This window comes from Podarcis raffonei, chromosome 7, assembly GCF_027172205.1.
Source record: "Podarcis raffonei isolate rPodRaf1 chromosome 7, rPodRaf1.pri, whole genome shotgun sequence".
NCBI classification, from domain to species: domain Eukaryota; kingdom Metazoa; phylum Chordata; class Lepidosauria; order Squamata; family Lacertidae; genus Podarcis; species Podarcis raffonei.
Genome location: NC_070608.1, coordinates 42,273,608 through 42,301,386, shown reverse-complemented (window position 1 = coordinate 42,301,386; position 27,779 = coordinate 42,273,608). Strand labels below are relative to the sequence as shown.

The following is a 27,779-nucleotide window of genomic DNA, read 5'->3' as shown; positions in this document are numbered from 1 at the left end:
GCACATATGTGGGTACACCACTGTGGATACATAACCAGATTGCCCCCTGGCTATTACCCCTCCCCCAGCCTTTCCAGTTTTTCAACATTGACTTGGAACTTTTTATGGGAATGAAATGGCCAGTAACCTGAGTCATTCCCATCACAACTGTTGTAACAAAAGGTTACTAGATGATGAGGGCAAGAATGAGGCTGTTATAGTGAGTACTAGCCCTTTCCCTCGCCACTCTAATGCTAAGCACTGAGATACTCCTAGAAACTGCTCCAGAGGCGAATTTAGGGCAGCATGGCTGGTTCTGCCACACTGGGTGCCAAGCCTATGGGACGCTGCAGGGGGTTGCAACTATGACATCGTGAATTGAGCAGAGTGGAAGGTGAGAGGCGGTGTGTGTGTGTTTGTTGGGCTGAATTTTGTCCTTGCACGGCATTGCTGAAATGTGAAAGACCAAAGTCTGCCCCTGACAGCTCTGACACAGCACAGCTTTGTGAAGGGTTGGGAAGGTGTGCTTCATTGAGTCCAGGTCCCCCCACGTTCCAAGGAGCAGTGCAAAATTGCCTGTGGGAAAAGAAAGTAATGCTAAAACTTCACTTTAACCTTTTGTGCATACTACAAAGCAGCTTATATCCAAGAAAGCAGGCAATCTGCAATATATGGCAATGACTAATATAAAAAAAATGCACTGATGCAGTTTGCAGTTTTTGTATTTAATTCCATTTCATTCGACTGGTTTTATGAGCAGAAGTCTAGCTATGTGCATTAGACTGATTGCATGGATTACATGTGCCTAAAATTCCATTTTCAGTTTTATGATCCCATTTACTAGTTCTCTGAATCTGGTGGCTTTCTCTTGTTAATGTGGGAGAAGTTGATTGGAGAAGGTTATTGATTGCCCTTGTAAGTTTTTCTACTGAATTACTGTATGTGGCTTCTACTGTTTAAAAAAACAATACAGGAAAAGTACAAATTGAGAGCTGAGTGTTTTTCTTTCAAAATAACCATGCTGAACTCACTTCATAACTGTTGGGAGAGAGAAGTAAAGAATGAACAACTGGCTTTTGAGTAAGGGAGAAGTACAACATACCGTAGGTAGTAAATTATTACAGTATAAGCAATAATTTCATTCATGTTATCTGCTTGGCAATTGGAATTTATTCTGTTCTTTGTGGGCTCTTTGATCTATGGATATATTTTTTAGCATTTACTTTTCTCTCTAACATAGCAGCCTGCTGCTTCATCACACATATTAAGGCTGCAATCCTATATATACACTTACCTGAGAGTAGGGATGGGGGAGTAATTTCATTCAGTTTCCATTTCAAAGCCAACCTACCCTAATTCATGCTTTCTGAAACAATATGACAACCGAAACACAAACATCCTTTGAAAGTCGCACTTCGAAAGGTCCAAAGGCTGGCATTGAAGATGTATGCCTTTGTAATGAGATGGATCCTCTTATGCTAGACATAATCTGTATTTCTCATACTTTGGATGCTGCGCCCACTTTGTTTACTCAAGAGACAAGGTAGGATTGGCAGTTTCCATTTTGCAAGTGTCAGATAGCCATAACTGCAAGGGTTCTCTTCCCTTCCTGGGAGATGTTCCAGGCTAGGGCCAAGGTGAGCTCCTCTTCTAGTCATCGGCAGGAAACAGATTTATTTCAGTGGAGTTAATGAAAAAGAGGGTCACCACTGAAAAATCTTCAAGGTTGATGAATAGTTACCCCATAACTCTATCTGGATAAGCCATCACGTAATAGTACTGATAGGGGTGGAGTCGATTGCAGTGTGATCCTGACCAAGGCATTCCCATAACAGTAATTGAAGGGAAATGTAGGCAACACAGACAAAATCTGATGAAGAATTTTAAGATTGGCTTCTAAATAAAGATCTTCACTTCTCCAAAGATCAGCAGTACAGATCAATACCACTGGTTTGGACCTATGGAGGTCATGGATCTGATATATAGGATCCTAGAGCGAGGCTGATCAAGGTAACCAAAGAGATTTTGAGGAGAGGAGGAATTAAATGTACTGTGTCCAAAATTCTGTCAGCATAAGCAATTTAGCTGCCCAAATGGAATGATCCCTGCTCTCCTTCTCTTAAATGTTCTGAGTTTTCCCCCAAACTTAAGCTGAATGTGGCTGTGCAAATAACTGAGTCTTTGTCTAGGTTCATCATGAAGATACCTTGTTTGAGGCATCGCATTTGGTTACTTCCACCATCTTTATCCAACGAGAAGTATATAAAGGTAGAAGAAGACCAATCAACAATCATTTTATTCTGGCACTGATGTTCGATGAAAAAGTTGAAATGCCCTCTTGCTTCATTCTGTCAAAAGGTATATATCAAACACCTGCAATACAAAGGTCAAAGTTTTCATTTATGATGGCACTCTAGATATAAATGCACAAAAATTAAAAGATTACAGCTCTTACTGAAGTTGTACATCATGGATTTGTGGCTATTTTATGTGCTGCTGAGCGGGGTTATTCTGCAGATAGTTTGCTGTCTGGTAAGACAATAAAAAACATACTTTAATTCTTAAGGACTAGAGTGAATTAGCACATTTGTATTTATTGTGCATATTTTTTTAAAACCGAATAGTTTCTGTAAATCGGGGCCAGGGGTCATAATTATTGGGGTTGCAGTGGGGAGAGAGAGTTTAATCATTTCCTCCTTGGCTGTGGTTCTGACAAAAATCATTCTTTTGGAGTTAACTTCTGCCCAAGATTGCATGCTTCTCCCTCCCTTCACTTCTGGTGCAGCCACAAGGATGAGATCAGAAGCTTTTATTTCCAACTTACACAACAGTTTAGCATTGTGGCTTAACCTAAACTGTGGTTAATTTTATCTATGCCAGAAAAGAAGGGGGACGTGCATGAGCCTAGGGGCAGGTTACGTTGGTTCCCATCAGAGTAAATGAAGCCTCTGTCTCTGTGTGTTCTGTCCCCTATTTTAGAGTAGTTGTTTTATATATCAAAAGCTAAAACAATTTTTAAAGTTTTCAAAGTGTAATTATACAAATACAAAAAAGAACAAGAAGCTTGCATTGTTATAAGTTGTTAATGAATAAATATCTGAAATAACATTTGTACCATAGCGTTATTTCTACTTGTATTCTCTCACTTATTATAATGGTATGTGTTCTAATATAACAAACTGGCTAAACTGTATGGTCCAAGAGGCTAGTATAAACCACAGTGTTGTATCCATAGAACAACATGATAGACATACGGCACACCAGCTATTTAAATATCCTTATTATGAAGTGTGGGTAATGAATATAGTTTAATGATCCAGTATTTTCATATATGCTAGGTTATGTATAATATCCCAGTATCCTAGTGACCAATATTTAATTTTGTTTAAACACCTAATCCAGGCTCTAGTGATTTTCTTGAGCTGAGGCCTGGGAAATGATGCTGTGTCTTTTTTTGCACCTCCATATGCACACCATTCTCTTGTTTTGTACAACACTAGTTCCTCTTCCTTTCCAGTTGTGCACTTGTAGGATTATGGAAAAAGAAATTCTCTTAAACTGTTCTATGATAGAATGAGTATTAGGGATTTTAATCCCAGCTCCACGCAATTGCTAAGCACACCATCAGGAATATTATCACCACAGTTTCTAATATATAAATATACCAACAAGAGAAAGCAATGGTTAACCAATATTTTTAAAATATAGCAAAAAAAGGGGTTTAGTCCCATGTCTCAGGTAGAACATGTTTTCATATATGCACAGAAAATCATATTATAGGTGTATAATATTGCAGTGAATCTGACTTTAAACTGTTGATGCAAAACTTGCCAAATGAATTTGGCTGATAAATTTGGCTGCACTTGCCATTAGGTATCACTTGTAATCTACAAAGAACAGATTGCACATCTGACTGTTTCCTCCTTTCTTTTATTCTAGCCTGTTCAAGAACTACAGGGTGAGTTCTATTTTGTATCTTACTAATTGTGACAAAATAGGGGCAACAAAAGCAGCTGCTCATGAACACAGCAGACGCAAAAGCTGATTTATAATTATGGTTAGCACATTGACATTCTGATCCTAAGTGTATTTACTTGGAAATTAAGTACCATTGAGTTGAGTGGAACTTGCCTCTGAACAAGTATGCTTCTAGAACAATACAGAGGTGAGGAGAACCAAAGGTGTGCACTGACCAGATGGAAGGTGGGGCCTGTTTTTCTTCCTCTGCCCACCCCGCACCCCAGTTCCAGGAGCTTTCCTTCTGAACAACTTTTGCCCTTCCATTTATCACCATGGAGGGGCTACATCAGTTCCAGGTCTGGTGTGGTTTGTCCCTGGTTCCAGAGTTGTGTTGGGGGAACAGAAAGAATTAGGATCTGGCAAATCCAAAACCTCTCCTAGCATGACTTCTGCATGCTTCCTTATTGACCTCTTGACATTGGGGCTCTATTGGGGAAAAAAAACACTGGCTCTGCATCTTTCTGCAGCCTCATGGAGGAGGCTTACAAGGTCTGATCTCCCTCTCTGTGGAAGGACCTCTCTCTCTACCTGTGGGGAGGGACAGTAACAGAAAAGTATGGCCTCTAGGATGCAGGGGCATAGTGTGTGGGGAGTCTACCAGGGCAATAACCCCAGGCATATTGTTTTAGGAGGTGTTGCACATTTGGCTCCTCACACTGCCCTGTCAGCCCTGTGCTGCTTTTTGTGAGGCTAGGATCAGATCTGAATGATTCACAGGGCAAATCATGCAGATCGGATCCCAGCCTCGTAAGACTGGCTGGGCAGCATGAGCAGGATGCAACAGCCATATGGCCTTCAATCCCAGTCTTGCCCTTGCTTTGCGAGGCTGGGATCAAAGGGCGCATGGCTGCTGCATCCTCCTCACATCACGCTACCAGCCTCGAGCTGCTTTATGAGGCTGGGATGACCCAAGGGCTGTGTTGGCCAACTGGGCTCCCCTCTGCATAGGCGGGCAGGTGGTGCAGCGCAGCCCGCTTGGCTACGGTGGTGGGTTCTGGTGGTGGCGGCAAGGACTGGGATGGCATGGTGGGCTCCGTTGACCTCTGCACCCTGGTATGCCACTGCTAGGATGCCCTGCCAGGGACTGCAGCCTGCTTGTTGTAATGGATAAAATATAATGGCCATAATTACAACTATCTCTGTTTTCTTTTTGTTTTTCAGAAAGAAATGAAGACAGTGGAATAGATCAAGATATCTTTGATATCAATGAAGGTTTTTTTCAGCCTAATGTTTTAATTATTATTGTCTTTTATAATAGTGTGTGTGTGTGGTCATGGATTAAAATGCACTAACCTGCCATGGGTTTCTTTTTTAGCATTGGGACTGAACTTGTTCGAGGGTGATATCAAACTTGATGAGGTGAGTTGAAATGACAAACAGCAGTATAAATGACTGCTAACTTGGGGATGATGAGCCCATGCTTCCCTATTGTAAAAAGGTGATAAGATTTTGCCCTAGTCTGAGATCTTCCCTTGCTTCATAGCTCCTGATGAAGAAGCTCCTGGCTGTTTTTGTAATGCCCGCCTTTCACTGCAGCCCCTTTGAAGCTTCCCATCCTTCTACTCCTCACACTTTATTATTTTCGGTGCCTTGCCGATGGAGGCTGCTACACCTTTAGCATTGCACTACACCAGGCAGTTGAAAGGAAGGATGAGATGGGCATAAAGGTCACATCAGTCCAGTGGCTGGGGAAGTTGGACCTTGAGGTTGAGCCAGGAGCTTCCTCCTCCATGTGATGCCTAAGGCTACAGGAGCTCCATCAGAGTGAGGAGCTATTAACCCTGTTTATTAGCTATAAATGTTTTCTTTATGAAGCTATAACTGGAAGTGTCTGGAGAGGAATTAATATAGAATGTCTGAGATAATAAAAGAGGAAAGAGTACTGTAAAAATGTGGAAGCATGACACAGAATATAATCAATTCAGCCATTAGGTTACCATTATTAGCATTTTAATTTCCCTCGCATTGAGATAGATGCCAGTACAATGCTGAAAGCAAAAATGCTAACCCTGTGCAGACCACAGTTCATGGGAGAGGTTTACAGTACATCTTATAGTGTGTGTGTGTGTGTGTGTGTGTGTGTGTGTGTGTGTGTGTCATTTACAACCTGTACATCTCATCCAATCTTATGCTGATAGTTCAATTCAATTCAATGATTAGACCACTGTATTTAACAGACTTGTATGATCAGAAGATTCCAAAGAAAGTTATAACCCTGTACTTAAGTGTCATGGAAAGTTAGGATGCAGCAGATTAAATTGTGGTTCCATTGTTGATTTTTGCCCAGGCAGACATACCACTGCCTCAGTGTTTCAGGGAAGGCCGTATAAACAAACACCCATGCCTTTTCTTAATGGTCTTCTGTCTCTGGCTGGAGTTAGTTAGCAATGCTCCCTGGAGTCTATGTTGCAACTACAAGTGGATACAGGGGCCCCCCATTCCACCTATTACTTCTAAAAATGAATCCTGTGCAGCATGCGAGATAAGACCTGCCTGCCTATTCCACCAACTTGGGCAAGAGCTATGATTTAAACATACTATCTTTTTCTTTCATTGTTTGGAATTCTGTGTTCTTTGTGTTAATAAATCTAAGTTTTTTATTAGCTAACTGGTATGAGAATTTAGAATGTTTCTTACTCCCTGTGATTACTTTGGTACCCTTCCAAGTAAACAGCAAGTACTGACGACCCTCCAGGGGAATTTGATGCAGGGATACTAGAAGATGGCAGTGACTTGGTGCCCCAGTTAAATCTTACACCTCCTTTGTAATACTTAATAGCCCTACTGCTCTGACAACTTAGCCTGTGGCAGCAGCTGTTGACTCTTTGTAGGGTGAATCCCAGAGAAAAACTGGAGCAATGAAACCCCCATTTAATTTGGCATATCAAGAATATCAAGTGTGGGATGTGAGGTTAAGGGCCTTCCAAAAGACCTCTGGGATGCCACAATCAAGCTTCTAAAGAAACTGATTTCATGCCTATGACTAATACACTATTTCAAGGATTGCCAGTGAGAAACCATGTGAGCTTTGCCCTTGACTACTTGAGTAAGATCAGGTGTTTTTTACTGCAACAGAAATTGCACCATGCGGAAGGCACACATTTGAATACCTTTTCGTAATAGCTATAAGGAACATGAAGGTAGTGTGTGTTTTCACTTGAGTGCGCAACTTTCTGAAATGTTGCATCCAGTGCTTGAGTCTTGAGTCTACATTTGTAAAGAAATCCCAGGGGTGCACAGAATATTCAGTCTTGCATATAGCTGCAACTCTACGACACTGAGGCACTTCCAACAGACCAGCCCCAATTATCCAACCCCAGTGTGCAAGAACAATGAGGAACTGGATACACCACACTGCAGGTGCCTAAAGAGCAAAACTCTGAACTCAGAGGAGTCACAGTGCCAACTCTTGTGCTTTCTTTCTCTGAATTTCTTGTATTTGTCTTCCTTTTCAGAGACCAGAACGTAACTCCATTATTGGCAATGAATATCGATGGCCTCACACCATTCCATATGTCCTTGAGGACAGCCTAGGTACGGCAGTTAATTTCTTAAGATCACTTGTTGTAGAAGCAACCTCCAGTATGAACATTTGTTCTTTTCTTCAGTATTAATTTTGGTGGCATATTTGCCAAGATTTGGGGTAAAAGGCTTACTTCATAAGAACAAATGGGATATAATTTCTTAAACTTTGATTTTTACCAACAATTTTAAAAAGTATATTACAAAACCTACCTTTCAATACAGCAATATGGAGAAAAATAAACTTCAGCATTTGATAAAAATGCAAGCTCAACTTGTAAATAAAACCAGCTAGGCCTGTATGTGGAAGGTCTCAGCGCTATCCAGGAATTCCCAAAAGTTGTAAAGGATACATCTGGTTTAGTCAAATCTTGGACAGATATGATATACAGTGGTACCTCTGGTTACGAACTTAATTCATTCTGGAGGTCCGTTCTTAACCTGAAACTGTTCTTAACCTGAGGTACCACTTTAGCTAATGGGGCCTCCCGCTGCCGCCGCCGCGCGATTTCTGTTCTCATCCTGAGGTAAGGTTCTTAACCCAAGGTACTACTTACGGGTTAGCTGTAACCCGAAGTGTTTGTAACCCGAGGTGTTTGTAACCCGAGGTACCACTGTATCTTTCATTATAAGCAATGTGCAATGATTCAGCAAAGCAGTTATGAGTTTTCTATCAGATTTAATGGGCTGTCAGAAGAGATGACTCCTCCAGATTCTCTTTTCTTATAGCCTGGAGGAGGACCAAGACAGGACAATGCATACTTGAAACAGAGACTTGCAAAGGCATAGAAACACAAAGAGTTGAAATTGGGCTCTGTAAGCATCTTAGGTTCTGGCCAGGACCCTAGAGGTCTGATGCGCAAGCAGTGGGTTGGGTTGACTGCTTGGATGTTTAAGCTATGCCTCATTAAGCTCAGCCTGTATACAAACAGGGGTATAAATATTACACTCCAATATTATGACTCACCAGTAAGCTTCTAGTGACCTCCTTCTAAAAGAAACCAAGCCTTGATAAAAGTTGCCGTGTCTTAGCTGCTCAGAGATTTGGGGTGAGGGTAGCAATGCAAAGAAATAGAGGCAAAAGATTGCCCAAGTTCCAAATTTACAATAAACTCCACTTACACTGCCTGTAGTAATAAAGTAATTATGTCATTATCTTGCACCTTCTCTCAGACTCAAAAGTGCCAATTTGGGATTAACAGTGAAGATCTGGTTGCTTATCACTTTATAAGATGCTGCAGCTAGATTGGTGACCAGAGCCAGTTACAGGAGGAACAGAAACTCAGTGTTAAAACAGCTCTACTGGATCCCAGTACATTTCAGAGTACAATGGCTTGGAAAATAGAACTAGTTGCTTAGCTTGAAGGTTTGTAGCAAATCAACAGTCCAAGGAAGCAAAAGAGAAATTTGTAGAGCAAATTGGGTTACTTCTAAAATAGGTATTTATAGTCCACTTTCCTATGCTAAAGGCATACTTGAAAAGGCTTTAATAATTCTCCCAACACTTTAAATTATATTAGTCTACAAAATTTATACTCATTAGCACTAATAGCAGAGATTCCAGTTGCTATGTGGAGGGTTAGCTGAAAGGGCATTCCTTTAGGTGAGCGATAACCAATTCTTTGTTTTTTCTTCCAGATATGAATGCAAAGGGGCTGATCCTCAGTGCATTTGAACAGTATCGCCTAAAATCCTGTATTGATTTCAAACCCTGGGAAGGCGAAGCAAATTACATATCTGTCTTCAAAGGTAGTGGGTAAGAGAAATCATCCTTTTAAGTAATGTTTCTTTCTTTTTCATAGTCTCTGTACAGTCTCACATATGAGATCTGTGCCTGTCAGTGGAGGCTAGCTCATTAGGGCAAATGGGGCACTGCCCCACCACCTCCAGTCGCCTCTCAGTTGGCCCTCACCCACCTTCTTACATAGATCAGGCCAGGGGATGGAACAGCTTGTCAGCTTCCTCAGTTACAGTGTTGCCCTTGTAGAATTCAACAGATAGGAGGAGGATGGGGGCAAAACTAACAATAGTTGGTTTTGCCTCTCAATGGCTCTGGTTCTTTCTGTATGAATTTGTGATCTGTAAGCATGGCATTCTTTTTAGTAAATGTTTTGTGATTAAAGCACATGTCACAAATGTGATGAACCTAGGAAGCTGCCTTATACCAACTAGTCTAGGCTTTGTTTGTCTAGCTCAGTGTTGTCTACAATGACAGCTGGTGGTTTTCCAGGGACTCAGAATGGAATTTTCCCCATCCTTCCCTGGAGATGCCAGGGATTGTACTTGCGACCTTCTGCATGCAAAGCAGTTGTTCCACCACTGAACTTTCTTTACACATTTGTACTCTGATTATTATTTTAACCAACATTTTGACTTGCAGTAGCATCACGAAACCCTTATACAGTGGTACCTCGGGTTACATACGCTTCAGGTTACAGACTCCGCTAACCCAGAAATAGTGCTTCAGGTTAAGAACTTTGCTTCAGGATAAGAACAGAAATCGGGCTCTGGCAGCGCGGCGGCAGCAGGAGGCCCCATTAGCTAAAGTGGTGCTTCAGGTTAAGAACAGTTTCAGGTTAATAACGGACCTCCAGAACAAATTAAGTACTTAACCTGAGGTACCACTGTAATGCCAGGATTTTCTGGCCTAGTCAAATCCACCCTTACTTATCCTATTTTCTCCAAGACTCTATAGGTGCTGCATTTGACCCGAGTTTCTAAAACTTTGCTTATCTATAGAGATGTTTGTCAGGTTGAGCCACAACTCTGAGTTTATGAGCCTGAACGTTGGTGCAACATTAATTCTTTGTGGCATTGTGCTGATAAGAGTATTTTGTACATCCCATTCGAAGTAGTTATATGGTTGCCTCCAGACTGTCAATATTTAGTGGTAGGGATTCAAGCGCATACTGGAAATTTAGGATTGCCCAATTCAAGGGGATTTATGCAGCAAGCCTAGTTAGAAAAAACAACAAGTTATTTTGTGTGATGGGAAAATGCACTGAAAAGTGAGATGAACAAATGAATAACTGGAAGATGGTATAACCTCCCTGCAAGCAAAGCAGGGAGCAATTAAGGACAGTCATAGTATAACCTCTGTGTAAGCAAGAAAAGTAGGTTGAATGCTCAATAAGCAGGTCACCTGGAGATGTCTGTGATTTATACTGCAAACCTTAGGCTTGGATTACATTAAAGGATAAACGTAGGGAACCAATGAATAAATCTGTGTTGAGTCAGGGCAGCTCTTAAGTCTCAGTATGTTTCTTTCTTCTGCTGGAATCATATTTACTTTAACATTTGAGAGGCTGCTTATTCATCTTGTATGCTCTTGGAATTTGTCTTCCTTTCAAGCAGAAGTTCCTTGTCATCGCTCAGAATGCTGAACAAAAGTAGACTGTTTTATAGATTTATAAATAACATTTATCCAGAATTCTGTTTTCTACGAAGTGCTGTATGTTCTTGCTTTTTATGGTGGCTTGTTAGCAACAGTGATAAACTGGTGATAAAAGTTATTTACCCAACCAATATGAATTTATAGTCTGCAGGAATGGCTGCATGAAATACTTTAAAAAAACACCCCGATTCCACTCTTATTGCCTTGCAAAATCACAGTTTTCAATGCTCATTTGTTAAAGAACTGTTTGACCAGTCAAAGGTGATAAACTGTTTAAGATTTGGCTGAACTTCAAACATTAATTTTTTTTCAATTGTGAAAAGCAATAAAACATGTATTTCAGTTTGGGCCTTGAGTTCAAAGTTCAGAGTTTGTCAGATTCTGAGAACTGAATCAGCTGAGATAAAAGATCATGAACTTCCTGTAAGTTTTTCTGAAAGGTCATTGCAGGATATGGAGGCTGGTCTTTTGGCTATTGTTTTGAAGTTCAAATAAAGTCAGGAGCTAATTTTACAAAATTCATAAGCAAGGAGTTAATATTAATTGATGTGATGTGATGTTTAGCTCATCTCAGTGTTCATCTTTTAGTTGAGTGTGGAAGGATTTATTTGTGGGGGTGGGTAAATTTTCCTTGTTTATATCAGTGGTGGATGTATACTTTGAATATCTTTTTTGTTTCTATGGTTTTGTTATTTTAATTGTATTTTTCTATTTTAAAATTTGTAAGTCGCTGAGAGAATGTCAATTGGTGTATTCAGTTCCTTAACTCCAAAAGGCTGTTGTTCTCCTTTCATCCATGTCTGCATTGTTTTGCATAGTCAGGGCTAAACAGAATAAGGGGTTGGGTGCAGGCTACTTAAAATTCCTCCTACCATGGATGGCCCACACAGCCAGCAAGTTATGAGAAGCAGCTTGCCTGGTGGATTGAGTAATGTTCCCTGAGTCTCTAAAAACCATGGTTTTTGCTGAAGGACATTGCCGGATCCATACTGATCTATTTAAACCGTCTGCCTTGGCTCTCTGTGAGAGAAACAAAGGCTGGAGAACAGCATTCCTATTTGCTCACTGATCCTCATGGCAATTCATTTGTGTGTATTCTGGGTTTTGGATCCACTCACATTTCTGAATTGCATAGTAAAACTGAAGATGCTGTACAGCAGACATGCATAGTTGGTTGCCATGTGTGCTTACTGTGTGACTGCTTGGTCATATGGAACACTCCTAAAAGTGACCATGTGTTTACTTTCAACATCCTGTTCCATCCCAGAGCCTTTCTGCACATAATTCAAAGGGCATTCTGGCTGTATTGTAGGCATTCTGCAGATGCTGAGTTGATTTTAATGCTACTCTTATGCAGACTAGACCCACTGAAATTAATGGGTTGGGCACAACCCAGTGAATCTGGCTTATATGTCAGAAGTCAGTATTCCCTGGTACCTGCTTGAGCCATATCTTTAGTTGCTTCGCCACTCTCAACTCCTGAAGTCTGCTTCTCTTTGCTGCCATGGCCTGTTCTTCTGCCCAGAGATAGGAGCAAGAGGACCCCAGTTTGCCTTCTTCCTCTACAGATGGCCATGCAGATTAAGCCCAGAGGAAGAAGACAAGTGAATGGGCAGCCGTGACTGTGGCAAAGAGGAGAAGGGCTCGTTTCAGGAGGAGGCACTGAAGACATTTTGTTTAAGGCCTTCCCAAAATCTGGAGCTGGCAAATCACTGAATGAATAAAGTTTCAAGACATACAATATTGTTAAACACACCCCGATTTCCAAGTTACGAAAGATGTAAGGGGTGCCAGCACACACTTCAGGTTTGGTTTCACTGGAGTATCTTTGTGGTGGTGTTATTCACACATACACCAGCTAAGCATAAAATGAAAGGGCTCACAACATTAGCACCTCAGCATATTTTGATTTTGCACCCGTTTCTATATGCTTTCAGCACAGAGAACAAGTCAAGCCTCTTCCCAAGTCTAGCTCACTATGAGACAAGACTGGTTCTCTTAGACCCACCAATCATCACCACATCTCCAGGCATTGGGGGTGGGGGGCTGTTCCCCTCTAGAAACATCACTAGCCAGTCATTTCAACAGCAACACATTTATACTTGACCAACTCTTTAGTTGTGCAAAGAGATAACTTAACAGACTTGGCTAGCCCCATTCACTTAATAAAGGAACTGGTTCGACCATTTCAGTCAGTCCTTCTGCTATAGAATCACATCTTACAGATGTAAAACCACAGGTCTTGAGGTGTCCTAAATATGACATCTAGACCAAACCTCCAGTTCTATAACCATATAAAATTCATAAGAGGCTTTTCACACCAAAGCTTTACTAGATACATAGTCATAAACAAAGACATATACACTGCTTAAGGCCTTACAATGCAGATGGGAATTTATGCCATCACCATTCACGCCTTGTAGAGCAAATGGAAGGTGTTTCAGATCTCTCTCTAAACTCTCTAAGTACAGGTGTGCATCTCCTTTGGTTTGTATGCACAATACTCAATCCAGCATGGGAATCTGGGCAGAAGCAATGTCTCTGCAAGTTCTGCCTTGCAGAATTAGTGTGACCAAGTGAAAAGGGTTTCCTCTGAGTGAACCCTTTGATGGATAATTAGACTAGGGCAAGATTGTATACAGCACATATTTTGAACACTCTTGCATTTTTTGTCAGTTGCTGGTCCTCTGTGGGAAACCGCCGAAAAGGGAGGCAAGAACTCTCCATAGGAGCCAACTGTGACAGGATTGGGACGATTGAGCATGAATTCCTTCATGCACTGGGATTCTGGCATGAACAGTCACGATCTGATCGAGATGATTATGTCACAATAATGCGAGACAGAATTCAAGAGGGTAAGCTAATTTACCTTCCTTTTAATTTAAATCCATTGATAGATTTCATCTGTACAGCTTCTCATTCAACCTGAATCTCATTAAAGCTTTCTGACTTGGATGGCAATGTCTAAAATGTGATGCATTGTTATATACTCTCTGCTCCTCCAAGCAATTCAAGGGGCAGTGCTGCCAGGTTTAGGTTTCCCTTTGGGTGACGGCACACACACTTGTGGCACCTTTAGAATATTTGCTTTGCCTCTCAATATGTGAGCAGAGCATGAGTGAAGGTAAACAGGACTCTTCTACAGTGATCTCCCCCCAATTGCATCTTGATCTACTTCCAGGCTGCACCTCCAATTTCACCATGCTCCAGCTTGAAACTCCCCTTTCTCTTTAAAACAGGAAACTTCTGTTTCTTTGTACATGTACCTTACATCTGCCCCCTCTCCTTTTACCAAGAAGCTTGACTTATCTGGAATTCTGTGTATGCCTGCTGCATCGAGTCTCTCTCATTTCTTTCTGCTTGCAAAGCATTGTAAATTGGGAACTACTATAATAAATAAATACTCTGTGGTTCTGTATGATATACTTGGAATTCAAAGAAGAAGCGATGGGACAGCAGGCTAAGCACATAAATTATAAATTTGTTACATTGCAATGGGAGAGATATTGAAGAGTGTGCTTATCTGTCACCTAAACCAGTAGGACTGAAAAGGGCTTCGCTTTGGCTGGATTGTGATTTGTATAAGTCACCGTGGTAAGTTCTTCTGCTTCTTTCAGGTAAGGAAGGAAACTTCAACAAATATGATGATAAAAGATCTGACTTCCTTAATGTCCCATATGACTATAACTCTGTAATGCACTACAGTAAAAATGCCTTCAGGAATGGAACAGAACCAACAATAGTAACAAATATACCAGCCTTCATTGATGTGATTGGACAGCGCATGGATTTCAGTGAATATGATATCCGGAAGCTGAGTCGACTCTACAACTGCAGTAAGTGTTTGAAACCTCATCATATCTTTTCAGCCTCCTTTGGCCATCTGTCATGGATGCTTTAGCTGAGATTCCTGCATTTCAGCAGGTTGGACTAGATGTCCCTCAGGGTACCTTCCAACTCTACAATTCTATGATTTGTTTGCTTAGGTTTCATTTCTGAACTTTACTTTGGGATGAATTCAGTGTTGCCCTCTTCTGATTGTTCCATCTGGCAGCCAGAATTGCTGGTGGAGCAATCTCTCCTCTCCTCCCAACCCTCCCCCTGAGCCAATTTTAGGGGCACACAAGGGGAGGAGAGGGGCAAGAGTCCTCTGGTGCTAGCAGAAGTGCTTGCACAGGCTTCCATTAGCAGTGCCTGTTAGTTAAATCTGGTCCTTTGCCTGGGAATACAGTAGCTTTATAGTTGCAAATAAATTCCCCCCCCCCAGCATCTGAGACAGGGGTGAGGAACCCCATTGGGTTTCCAGTGCCATTTCCCCCCAAAGCACACCCACCTGTCCCACACCTGACATAATTTGTGATGTTAGGTTTGAGGAGGTGGAGAAGTAGCTGCCAGAAAACAAATGGGTGCCTTAGCTAACTTGCTGTTAGCACTTACCAGCTCAGAAGCACAAACTGATTCCAGCTGGCTTCCTGTAAGGGCTGTAGATTGGCGGTTATGGCAAGGTGGCTGGGATTGACTGTACTCTTAGTCAGGAACTCTCTAGGGCAAGCAATGCCTACCCCTAGCAGACTGCCTGTATATGCCACTCGGCTGATTGGTGCTTACAGCAAGCTGGCTGGGACCTGCACTTACAGCAGACCCTAGAGTGGGATGTACTGTAAGCATAAGTTTCCCTGTGCTTTGGTGGTTTGAATTGAAACCAGCGCTGCAAAGGATCATCACACCCTCAAAGGATTGTTTGTTTGGGGTTGTCTGATGTGACTGAGGCTGATATAAGGTTGTCATGCTTCTGGATTTTCCTGGACACTGTCAGCAGCAGTGTCCGGGTGGTGCTCATGTTGGCAGTGCCGTTTTTGCATTTATTAAAGCGATTTTGCCCAAAAAGCTCAACAACTTTGGGCAAAACTAAAAAAAAAAGTTCAACAACTTTTCACTGTTTGAAATATGGCAACCGTAGCTGATAGGAATTCTAGTGCAACAATAACTGAAAGGTGCTGCACTGACTACACCTGACCCAGATGGACCAGTGGTCTGATTCTGCATGAGGCAGCTGCTTCCTCAGGTAGGATGCTAAACAAAGGAAGTAAAAAAAAAATTAAGGCTGAAAAAGCAGTATAAGTGGCCTGATGGTCATTATATGGTCAGTTGATTTTACTTACATCCAATTCAGTTAGGAATGTGGTCCACTAAAACACATGCCATAATACAGGTGTAAGTCTTTAAGGTGGCCACCCGACTCATATATATATATATATATCCTAAATTGCTGATCATGCAAAATCTGCCCTTTAAAGGTCATTTTGATTTTCCTAATAGTGAAAAAAGGATACTGCTCATTCTATAAAACAAGTAAGCCAGCTTATTTATTTTCTTCTAAAATGAAACTCATTTACTTCTACTTGAAGTGGTTTATGGATTCAGCTAATAGCACCGATTGATCATAGAGTGACTGAGGCTGTGTTCACACTTTCAGTTACCGTGCATTCATTGCATGTGTAGTACTGGGTTTTTAATCCGTGTTCACATGACAACATGCAAAATGCGTATATATCCTGTTCTTTGTTATAAAATACTACCGTTTGATGTGTTATTTCCCAAACCAGCAATTGGAGTCCTCAAACCATTCCTAATTTATCTCTAGCCAAGGTGTGAACACCTTTGCATACTACAAAGGCACCCCTGCCTGTCAACACCTCTCCCCCAACAAATGTGAATCAGATACTAAAGAAGCCATGCTGTTGTGAACAGCACACTGAAATGCACAGAATAACAGAAACTTCTCTGTCATGTGAACCCACCTTGAGTTAGAACAGAGTTTGGTTCTTTTGACATTGTGGTTTTTCTAACTAATTGAGATATGAGAAGATCTGTAATTGGATTTCCCACTTAAAAAAAAAAGTTTAACAGCAGTTGCCAGGTGAAGGTTGAGAATTGTATGGAACAATGGTCCTAGGGGAGATTAACCTTTCTCTCATGCCATTCATGCCAAAACTGTTTGTCTACTAGAGGTAAAACAATACCAGACAGACAGGTTTCCTCCCACAAGGCAGCTAGCAGCTGGTGGGGATATAGATTAGGGAAAAAGTGAGATGGAAAAGGGTTTAGCCATCTCACCTGCAGGCTCCTTGACTCTTAGACTGTTTACTTCGCCACTGTTTACAGCAGCTTTTGTATTTTAAAAGTACAAATGAGTCACAGATCTCCTGATGGCACATCTAGTTGGGTCCAAACTATTTCCTGATGCAGTTGACTGAATAGTCCCACTAAAGTAAACAAACACTGTATCTGCTCTGTTTTTTTAATGCTGGTAGCTTCGTCTTTAAGCTTTATGGAGACGTGCAGTTTTGAATTTGAAAACGTGTGTGGCATGATTCAAAGTACAGAAGATAATGCTGACTGGCAGCGCATAACCCAGGTTCCTAGTGGACCACAAACGGATCACACCTATGTTGGAATCTGCCAAGGTAATGTACAGCAATTATTCTTATCTCTTAGATAAGTATTTTCTGTGGATGTATCTGATCTTCATAACCTCACTAACTTGCTGATAAATTCCTATTGCGTTGTTAACCAAGCCTGTTAGATAATTAGAATGTTTACCGTATTATTTCAAGTCATATCTCTATACATGTCTGCAACCTACTTTTCCATGTTAAGGGAATTAAGCTGTTTTCAGAACTTGAATGACATAATTTGGTTCAAATGTGCTGGGGGAGCCATTTCCCACTGTGACTTTGGTTCTTGTGGGAAGACAGGATGTTGCCCCTTCCATAGAGCTGTTCCATAAACTAGAATGTTCACCAAAATACGCTGGAGAACAACATGCATAAATGTGGGTTGAAGCCTGGATAGTGAAGTGCCCTCATAAAATACACAGGGGAGCAACAGAGGCAAGACTAGAGTTTTTCAAGAATTGGGGATTTATTTTTTAAAGTATTTGAAAATGGTAATTTAATTCTGAAAGTTGTTCTGGAGGAGAGGTGTGTGTGAAACTATGGCAGGCCAAGGAAGTTGCGCAGTGATGTTTCATTTTGCATGGGAGGAGAATGGAAAAGTAGAAGTTGGGAAATTGATAAGAAGGCGGCAGAAGAGGGGGTCATTCCTTTCCTTCTTGTGCCGACTGCAGGAAGGAGAAGTGGGGAATGCTTAGCATAAATCCAGAAAGAAGACTGAAAAAGACTTGCCTCTTTCCAGCAAGGCTTTGCTAGGCAGAGTCTGATGGAACTGGGAGTGCAGAAAAAAGAGCACACAAAGCAGGAATTTGGGCTTCTGCACTTACCACACAAGAATCAGCTACAGTTCAAAGGTGCAAGAACAGACACCCAAGTAGAAACTCTAAAACTTAGCCAGTATGTCTGCCAGCAAAACACACACAAACACACCTCTACAGGGCTCAGGAGACTCACTAAGTTATGGGTTTCTAAGGTAACAAAGGAAGTGGATCTGTGCGAGATGGCAAATGGGTGGGGCCTATCGCCCAAGTCGCAGCTGGTTAGAAGGACAAAACCAGAGTTGCGAGCAGAGAGTAGAGTGATGTCAGCTAGAAGCAAACCAGCAAGCTGAGAAGACAGAGAGAGAGAGCAATGTTTGATTCCTGTTTGAATCCAAGGCTGCAGCTATGGGGGAAGCAAGGCCCTCTTGTGGTGTTAATCCTGTGAACCCCTCCATCGTAGGCTCAGGTTGTATATATGTGTAAATAAGCCACATATCATAAAGACACCAGAGTCTCCATTGTGCCACATTCTGAAGGAAACATGAACCCCGAGTAAGCGCCAGGAACCCTGGAATCTCGCACTGCTCAGAGATTGGGGTGCACCCGTGCTTTCTCTAAAGCGCACTCAAAATTTTAGGGTTCACTGTAGCTGTGAGGAGAACCTGAGCTTACAGGGTTAAACAGCTCAGAGTGTACGCCCTGCCTACAAATTGGGAGGAGGGGGGAGACACGTCATATCCGAGAGTCTCCAGCCTTTGTTTTTTCTCTCTACTTTCGCTTTTGAGGAGAGAGGACGTGTTTTCACGACGCTGTTTGCTGTGATAGACAATGGATAGTCTGCTGTAAATAAAAACTGCTTCTAGCTGCTAAGATCCTGAGTGGATTTTATTTAAGCACACTGAAGAACGCATTGGAGCTTGCAGCTTTCTCTTGCCGCTCGTTAAACTCTGCGTTTGCTCAGAGCCTTTGGAATGTGGCCTTTGAAGTCCGGAGGCCCAGCAGAACTGCGCAGCCGAAGCGGGCTGGACGCCAAGGCTTATCTGAGCAATTAACATTCTTCAGTAGCCAATCACTAGATGGTAAAATGTTGCTTTGACTGAGGAACATTAAGCACCAACAGTTCCAGGGGGTTCCATGCCAGCGTACAGAGGGTGAAGAAGTTCTAAAAGTGAATCTGTGCTCTCTCTTTCCCTCCTCTCTCTCTTTCTCCTTGACAGAGACTGGCTACTTTATGCATTTTAACACCAGTGCTGGAAGTGTTTCAGATCGAGCGGTTTTAGAGAGCCGATTTCTATATCCCAAGAGAGGTTTCCAGTGCCTACAATTCTATTATTACAACAGCGGAAGTGAAAGTGATCAGCTGAATGTTTTAGTCAAGGAATACACTGATGCAAGCCCCAATGGTACCCAAAGGCTTGTGAAAACGATACAAGGTATGAAAGCATTATTTTTAATACGTATATGCTCTTGTTCTAGTTAACACTGTCCTAACTGCAGGAAGGAGAAGTGGGGAATGCTTAGCATAAATCCAGAAAGAAGACTGAAAAATCTGTGCCTACTCTGTATCACTTTAGACTGCAGGTGGGGGCTTAAATTATTGCATGCTCCTCCGTTAAAAAATAACAAAAAGTTCCTCTGTATAGAAAGCTAGCATGTCAGAGAGAAGATTAAGCCACATTCCTCATCCCATAACGTCAAGTTTTTGATGTGGAGGTTGTTGTTTTTAATGGAGGTCAATTAAAAAATGTAGAGTTTGAAGCTGTATAGTCCAGACACCAGTTTACTATGCTGGTGAGGACTAGGCTAGAGTTTAATATTTCACATTTGACAAGAAAAGTTCTGAGACCACAAGTATTTTATTCTTTGGTTTGGGTTCTCCGTAGTGTTTTTAATGGATTTCTCTTGCCCCAGCCCCACAAAAAGGAGGCCCGTATTGATCCATGGAAGTCTTGATCTGAAATTATATTGGGACACTGTAGTGATGGACTTTAAAATTGTATTTTGAGCCTAAACTGTTAAATATATTACATTTAAAAACCAGTAGATTGAGATCCGGCCAGTAGACAGTAGGGAGTCTATCCATCTGTGAAGTAATGTTTCCTGTGATCCATCACAGTCAGGAGAGTCTGCATCAGGGGAAGCACTGAAAAGTCTTTAAGGATAGGTCCTGCATAAAACTCATGTACACAAATATGAATGACTAAATGAACTGTTCAACATTTAACCCCTTTTAAATTTCATGGGGAATGTGAAAATCTGTTTGTGTAACATTGAAATATGCTGTCAATATAATGCACCTCATTATTCTTTTCCAGGTTCACCTGCAGGCTACTGGGAGTTACACCATGTGTCTTTAAATGTTGCAAGTAAATTCCGAGTAGTATTTGAAGGCATAAAAGGATCCGATGCATCTAATGGAGGCCTTTCCATTGATGATATCAACCTGTCAGAAACTCAGTGCCCTCACCATGTTTGGCATATAAGAAATTTCACTCAGCTGGTTTCAAGCGCTACAATACAATATAGTCCACCCTTTTACTCTCCCAAAGGGTATGCATTTCAGATTGGTTTGCTCCCCACCAGTTCATTTAATTTACACATACATTTGCACTTGATCTCCGGTGCAAACGATGACCGGTTGCAGTGGCCTTGTGCATGGCAACAAGCTACAGTGCTTCTGCTTGATCAGCATCCAGACATCCGCCAACGTATGTCAAATCAAAGAAGTATAACTACAGACCCAAGCCAACTAGGTAGGTTAATACTTGTATTAGTTTACCCTAATGGTTATAGTTTTTTATATATATATATATATATATATATATGCTTCAATAATGCCTTCAAATTATTTCTCTTTCTTTCGCCAACAGTAGTGTATTAAAATTCCTAAGGTGCATGAGAAACTGCCCCCGACCAGATAATGCAAAACAAAATAATCTGTATTAAAAAAAAGTTGAGCTGATTACCTCCTTGTGTAGACACTGTGAAATACTGTACTTTTCTGTGTATAAGACTAGGCTTTTTATTATTATTAAAAATAATGTTAAAAAGGGGGGGTAGTCTTATACACGGGGGCAATCTCCCCCCATTTTCTTAATTTTGAGTCCCCCAAAATAGGGGGAGTGTTATACACGGAAAAATATGGTATATAGTGGCTGACATCATTCTCCACTCTTAATTTTTTAATATATATGTGTTCCATAATCCTCTGGTAAACTTTTTGCCCTCCGGTCCATTTTTCTTCCCTCATGGAATTCACATTCCTCTTTCAACTCCATTCCTTGAAAAGAAGTAAGAATCCTTTATTTCTCCTGAGGTAGCAAAGGCATGTGTGTTGACTCCTCAGTATAAGTGCACTCATGGGAGTTGTAGTCTACATGTGGAGGCCACCTCTGGCATAAATCAAGTATATTTGCCAGATGCCAGTAATAATAACCTCACTGGTCTAAACCTTAATGGTGATGAGTGGGGACAAGATAAGGCAGGATTACATAAAGCCAGCATTTCCCTACTGTGCACTACATTTCCTTTCACAGCAGGACTGAAGAGTCTCTGGAAGTTGATAGCAAAATGTTTTGTTTTGAAACACTAAATGTGAGATATCCAGGTTTTTTTTCCATTTTGTTCAAAGCTGGGCCTCAGTATCTGGAGGGCCTCCACTTGCTCCTTAAAGGTAAAGGACCCCTGACAGTTAAGTCCAGTTGCGAACAACTCTAGGGTTGCGGTGCTCATCTCGCTTTACTGGCTGAGGGAGCCAACGTTTGTCTGCAGGCGGTTTTTCTGGGTCATGTGGCCAGAATGACTTAAGCCGCTTCTGGCGAAACCAGAGCAGCGCACGGAAACGCCATTTACCTTCCCCTCCAGAGCGGTACCTATTTATCTACTGGCACTTTGACGTGCTTTCGAACTGCTAGGTTGCTCCTTAGGATGAGATAAAAATGGCAGTAAGAGACCAACAGTGGGCAATAAGGACGCTTACAGTCTATTATTTGAGTTGCTCCTCTGAGAACCAAGATAAAGCCAATTGAGTAATGGTAGCAGTGGAGGGAACCTCTAGAATAGGAAGATGAATAATGGAGATGCCAAACCTTCCCTCTCCAAATGTTTTGTGGCCTTCAGGCAGTAGACCTAGTGGGTTGGAACTGAAATGTTTTTAGAGGTTGGTAATTTTTTTGTGCCGCTGTGGATTCGGTGGAAATCCTCACAGCCAGTGCCCATCCAGAAGGTTATCTTTGGACTTTTTAGCATTGCCCAGGCTACATAGTTTTCCTGTCCCAGTTGGAAGTGACAGCTCAGCTTAGATAGTCATTGTGTCTTGATGTTCACAGCCTACAAGAGTTAATTGAGTCACATTGTCTTCCTGCTTACACAAGAATCTTGAGTCATTCTTTTTTTTTTCTTATTTTGCTGGAAAAAAGGTATATAGTTAGTATCATTTCATATTTTGCTGAACCCCTTTTCTACCAAAAATATTAGCTTTACTAATTTTTTCTTCTTTCACAGTATACGATAGACCAGACAACGTAGGAATAGTCGCTACTTTTCCTAATGGCACTGAATTCATGAGAGGTCCTGCAACTGAATTCAGTTCCTTTATAACACAACAAAGGCTTGAAAGTCGTGAGTTTGTTAAAGAGGATAGTATTTTCATTCTTACAACAGTGGAAGGTATGTGGGTTTTGCTATGAGTGATATTGTTAGTATCAAGGATTCAGCAGAAATAATCCCATGATAGGCAACGGGAGTCTCCCTAAAACAAATAGTTCTGCATATTTTCTTCTCTCTCACTTAAGAGTTGAGACTAGAAGGTGGGCCCTGATTGCTTATGAATCTGCTATGGCCACTGGTTGAAATGTTTTGCAAAATGTATGCTGAGCTGCTTAGACAGGAGTCATTTGAATATGCAAAGTTCCAACATCTGGAGGCGTTAATTTTTCCAAAAGGCAAATAGATCAACCTTTATGGCAGCTGCCACATATTGGAACTTGCAACTTTTGTAATATTTCCCTAGTTTAACTGATATAGCTGCTCAGAGGCCTTTTGTCAATGAACCTGGGCAAGGCTTGGACTTAAACATTCAGTGTCTCCCCTCTCCTTCCGCTGAGCAGTTGTGAGAAGTTTAGAAGCTTTCACTTTTCAATTAAACACAGTGTTATTTCCAAACCCCAAACTGTGGTTAATATTTACTGTCCTTTATTTTAAGTAGCCAACTGCATAAACAAAGGTTTAGAGGTGGCTTTTTCTGACTAGCCATAGTTGAGACAAACGGCAGTTTATCTGGATTCAGGCATAATGTGACTAGTTTAAAACTGAAAGTTTACCAACTCTTCCTCATGGCTGCCCCAGAGAAGAAGGATGGAGCATGTGACATTTGCTGCAACCCATTTTCATAATGCTGAACTATTATTCTGTATTACACCTTTATATATCTAAGCAAAAATCACAGGTTAACATTTATTCCAAAAAGCAGTTATACATCACTCATAGTTAATTTCAAATTGTTTTATAATGGGAAAATGATTGTTCCTTTGCCATTAAGCTTATAAACAAAAGATCTCTAAACTTCTGAGCCCCAAACCTAATTTAATAAAAGTAATAGCACCAAATACTTTAAGATGTATTAGTTAAGCTCCAAGAATTTATGTTTTGCCTCATTTATTCACCTCAGATATATCACATTTAATATCAACTCAGCCAAATTCTACAGCCATCACTCCAACTACAGCCACTAGTGTGTGTGAGGCCTATGGTTGTCAAAATGGTGGAATCTGCATTCTTGAAGAGGGGAAGCCAGTTTGCAGGTAAGCAATGTGTTCTTAAGTGTTCATTATTGTGGAATTCCTTCTAGGGAGGCATCGTGTTTAGCAATCTTTTATTTAAAAAATCCAGTGTGAAGTGGGGGTGAGAGAACCCGAGATCTTCATCTTGTGGTACTCCCACAGAGGATATATTGAACTGAACTTCAGTTGTGCTACATTTTGTGCACATTCAGCATTTGTCACTACAGTAATAATCTGCTATGTTCCTTTAGCTGTTTTTGACAATAAGTAATGGTATCCAGTCCAGGTTTGTGTTTGTGGGTTTTTTGCATGGGGGTTAACTATTTTAGGCCTTCACGCTCATCTGTTTTTGCCAGTTTCTCCCTCCATCCAGTATGGGCTTGGAAGGAATGCCCACATATTTCCCCCCTACAATTCCCAGAAATTAGACAGGCTTTAAGCATGCTTAACTGGGTTATACACGAACAGGCAGTGCATGCCAACATAAGGAGATGCCAGGTAGGGTAGGGGATCCTAACCTTGCATATATACACTAATATATGAGTGCTAATTCACCAGGAAAGATGTGCTGGGGTCATGGTGGAGAGCACATTCCATGCTCCGTATTATTTAAAGCAGCCAATATAAAAATGCCTTTCTGTAGCTCCATGATACTGTGTGCAGTTTTGTCACTTCAGCTATGGGGATCCACGGGATCCTCACTTCTGGGTGAAAAGGATTGTGGGCCATTTAGCTTAGAATGGGGGGTTTCTGGCCTGTGAGCTTAATTCGGGGGTGGGACTGCAGTGTGTTGAATTGTGTTTGTGATTTGCTTTAACCGCTGCCATGCTTTGCAGATGCCCTGTAGGTGCAGATTGGTGGTATGTGGGAGAAAAATGCGAGCAGAAGGGATCCACACAGGACACAGTTGTGATAGCAGTTGCCTCGTCTCTGTCTATATTTGCCGTTATGTTGATCATCACCATTGTGACGACCAGCTGTATTAAAAAGAAATATAGGAAAAAAATGGAAAGCCTGGGTTTACAAAATGTAAGTATTGCACTTCCGGTGGTGCAAACTTTTAGGTGGCTTTGCAATACTGAACTGTTTTCTTGCTAGGTAAGATTGTGAGGTGCAATACTTAGTCTGCCCTCAAACGTATTCTAATTGTACAAATAAGGGGAACTTGTGATGAAAGGTTGTGTGGCCTTTGCCAACGCACACAGAGGCTAACACAACTCTGGATGCACTATCTACCGAGCCCCACTGACTTCTGTTAGCTTATGCTGCATAGTGTGACATTTATTTGGGCAGCTACATTTTTGACACAGCAATCCAAGTGAGGGAGGGTGAAACTGAGGCAGAAAAACAACCAGATTCCCAGGGTCATTGCACAGGGTAGAGGGTGGGAGGGGAAATGTAGATTTCCTTCCCATCTTCTCCTTTCTTTGGACTTTATTCCTATATAAACCTATGTGTGAGTAAGTTCCACTGAACTTCATTGACACCCCCCCCCCTTTTTTGGTAAAAGGGCTTCTCTCTCCATTGATGCAATGGAAATGAAATTTTGTTCCCCAACTGGAGTATTGGCTTTCTCTACTCCCCCCCCGCCCCCATTACATTGGCATGTCATGGGAATGCGAAGGGTTTGGGATCCAAACTTGCCTCAGTGTGCACCTAAACACTTCCTGCCCTCTTTCTGCCATTGGAAATTTCCGCAACTGCATTGAAGAGGCCTCTGTGGGCAGACCTCCTGGTTGGCATGTGAAGACAGAGTCATAGAATCTTGTGTGCCCTGGGCAACCCTCCCAAGGACTGCACCTTGAAAATGTGATTAAACTGTATAAGAACTAAACAAATTTCAAAGAATGAGGCTCTCTCAAACTACCTTACCAGTCCTTGAATATATTTTATCAAAGCAGCATCAAATAATTTTAAAAGTAGCAATACATAATATGTTTTATTGCATCCCTTGCCTCTCCAAAAAGAGAGCAGTTGCATCTCCTTACTTCTCATCTGCAGCAATCAGCTATCTTGCCATAGAAATGTCTGTTTCTATACCCGTTTTGAAACAAAGAATACAACTTTGGATAGTTTGCCAGCAGTACATTAGCCTACTGAAAAGCATCACCTTTTGTATTTCTCATTCTGGGTTTGCAACTCCTCTCGGATGAAACGATTTAAGGGGAAACAGCCATTCTTTTGCATTAAAAACAAGACAAAAGCTATATGCTACTTCTAGGATTTAATTGAAATAAATTACTCTTCCATTGGAATTGAAAAAGCTGTGACTTTTTCTGGCCTAAAATTCTGCACAGGAACTCCAATTTGAGACCCCCATTTCCCATCTAAGAGTATGGAAAAGCAAGATAAACTTAGGCCGGCAAATATTAACCTGAGCTTGATTCATGCTATGTGTTCAATATACTATGCTCTATGCAGGATAGCCACATTTATTTTGCAATTACTATAATTGTACTCTATCCAAGTTATTTAGAAGATGCCTTTTGCTCTCTTGACAGAAAACACCTCTCTGAAGATAGTGAAAGTTTGGAAACCAAAATGGATGGCCTCACTTGAACACATTATTCATAACTTCATGTCCAGCACAGTTTCTCCTTTGCCAACAGACATTTTACTTACAGGAAAAAAGGGAAAGGAAATTATTTGTGTGAGAGTTTAAATCAATGCAAAAAAAGCGGCTAAAAGTGGTATTTTAAATTTTGAGATGGTGCAAGTTTAAGGATTTCTCTAGCATGGTATATGTCCTGGATAAGCAAAGTGGTCAGATTTCTTTATTTCCACCACATAATTTATGAAACGAAACTGGGAGGTTTCCCTTCTGTATAAACAATATGGACCCTGAGTGAAGACATGTGTCCTAATTTTTTTCCAGAGGGGTGTCATTTGCAGGTAGTTCCCCTCCAGAATCTTTAAATGGCTTTTTAAACATGTGAGTTCAAAAAATTGTTTGGGGATTTGGCACGATAGCATTTCAAGGGGGAAAGTGGGTGGAAAATCACATATGCTTCAGTGGCAGCCCTTTTCTGAAAAACTCATCAACTGCCTGGCTGCTTTGTGAACTCAAAGGTATAAAAAGCTGTTAACCTCCCTTCTAGGGAGGTAACCGAAGTTCTAAGATGTGTTTAGGGCATTTCCACTGGGGATGGCTATATCAGTTGTGCTAAATATTAGCAAAACCTCTTTGGGGATAACAGAACCTGCCTCCTTTCTTCCAATATACTGAATGATGGAGCTTCCCAATTTTATTTATTAGGTTGTTAAAATGTGCCCAAGGATAAAAGTAGCTTATTGTAGGCACCATCAGACAAAATGGGGAGAAGAGTTGTATTACTGAGGTTAGCCTTTATTATCTTGCTAACACTGCATAACAGAGTTGTACAAGTATGATGAGCAAAGGATAATAAAAACATCAATGCCCTATTAACTTTGTATGCTCCTATGTATTAATAGGAGATGGATCTTCTCTACTGAATGTCCCCATTGTAAAGAACTCTCATTACCTTCAAAGATCAAACACAAAATAGCTTTAATATACTTGCAGCCATGAATGTATTGTATTAAAAGGTGCCAGTGAAGAAAAACATGTATGTATCATCTTAACTATAGGCTGTAAGTCTTATTAGCTAAAATATGAAATTTAATCAGTTGCTTTAATGTGAACTCTCTGAAAACTCTCTCTTTGCCATATCTATAATATAATATAATATAATATAATATAATATAATATAATAATATAAAACTGATTTTTGCACATGTTTTCCAAACATAACACCCCATCTTATACAATATAATAAACCTTTGGCTATCACAGTCAACCTCGACTAATGGTTTTCTAACTAACTTTCTGATTTTGCATTTTATTTTA

The 27,779-nt window shown here is 41.0% G+C and overlaps 1 protein-coding gene across 2 annotated transcripts; it reads left to right on the top strand.

Annotated features, from left to right (window-relative positions):
• Positions 1-425: 425 nt before the first annotated feature.
• MEP1B (meprin A subunit beta) lies at positions 426-27,497 on the top strand. Of its 2 annotated transcripts, none has more exons than XM_053396281.1 (15): positions 426-2,337; positions 3,919-3,937; positions 5,161-5,211; positions 5,315-5,358; positions 7,455-7,533; positions 9,160-9,277; positions 13,592-13,770; positions 14,533-14,751; positions 17,230-17,382; positions 19,349-19,564; positions 20,447-20,884; positions 22,635-22,799; positions 23,800-23,932; positions 24,748-24,940; positions 26,413-27,497. In XM_053396281.1, exons 1-15 carry the CDS (start codon positions 2,296-2,298, stop codon positions 26,425-26,427), a joined length of 2,064 nt encoding a protein of 687 aa, XP_053252256.1. In that variant the 5' UTR covers positions 426-2,295; the 3' UTR covers positions 26,428-27,497. The 2 variants fall into 2 exon arrangements, with proteins under 2 accessions (XP_053252256.1, XP_053252255.1); XM_053396280.1 differs by lacking the exon at positions 426-2,337 and adding an exon at positions 2,411-2,511.
• Positions 27,498-27,779: the final 282 nt, after the last annotated feature.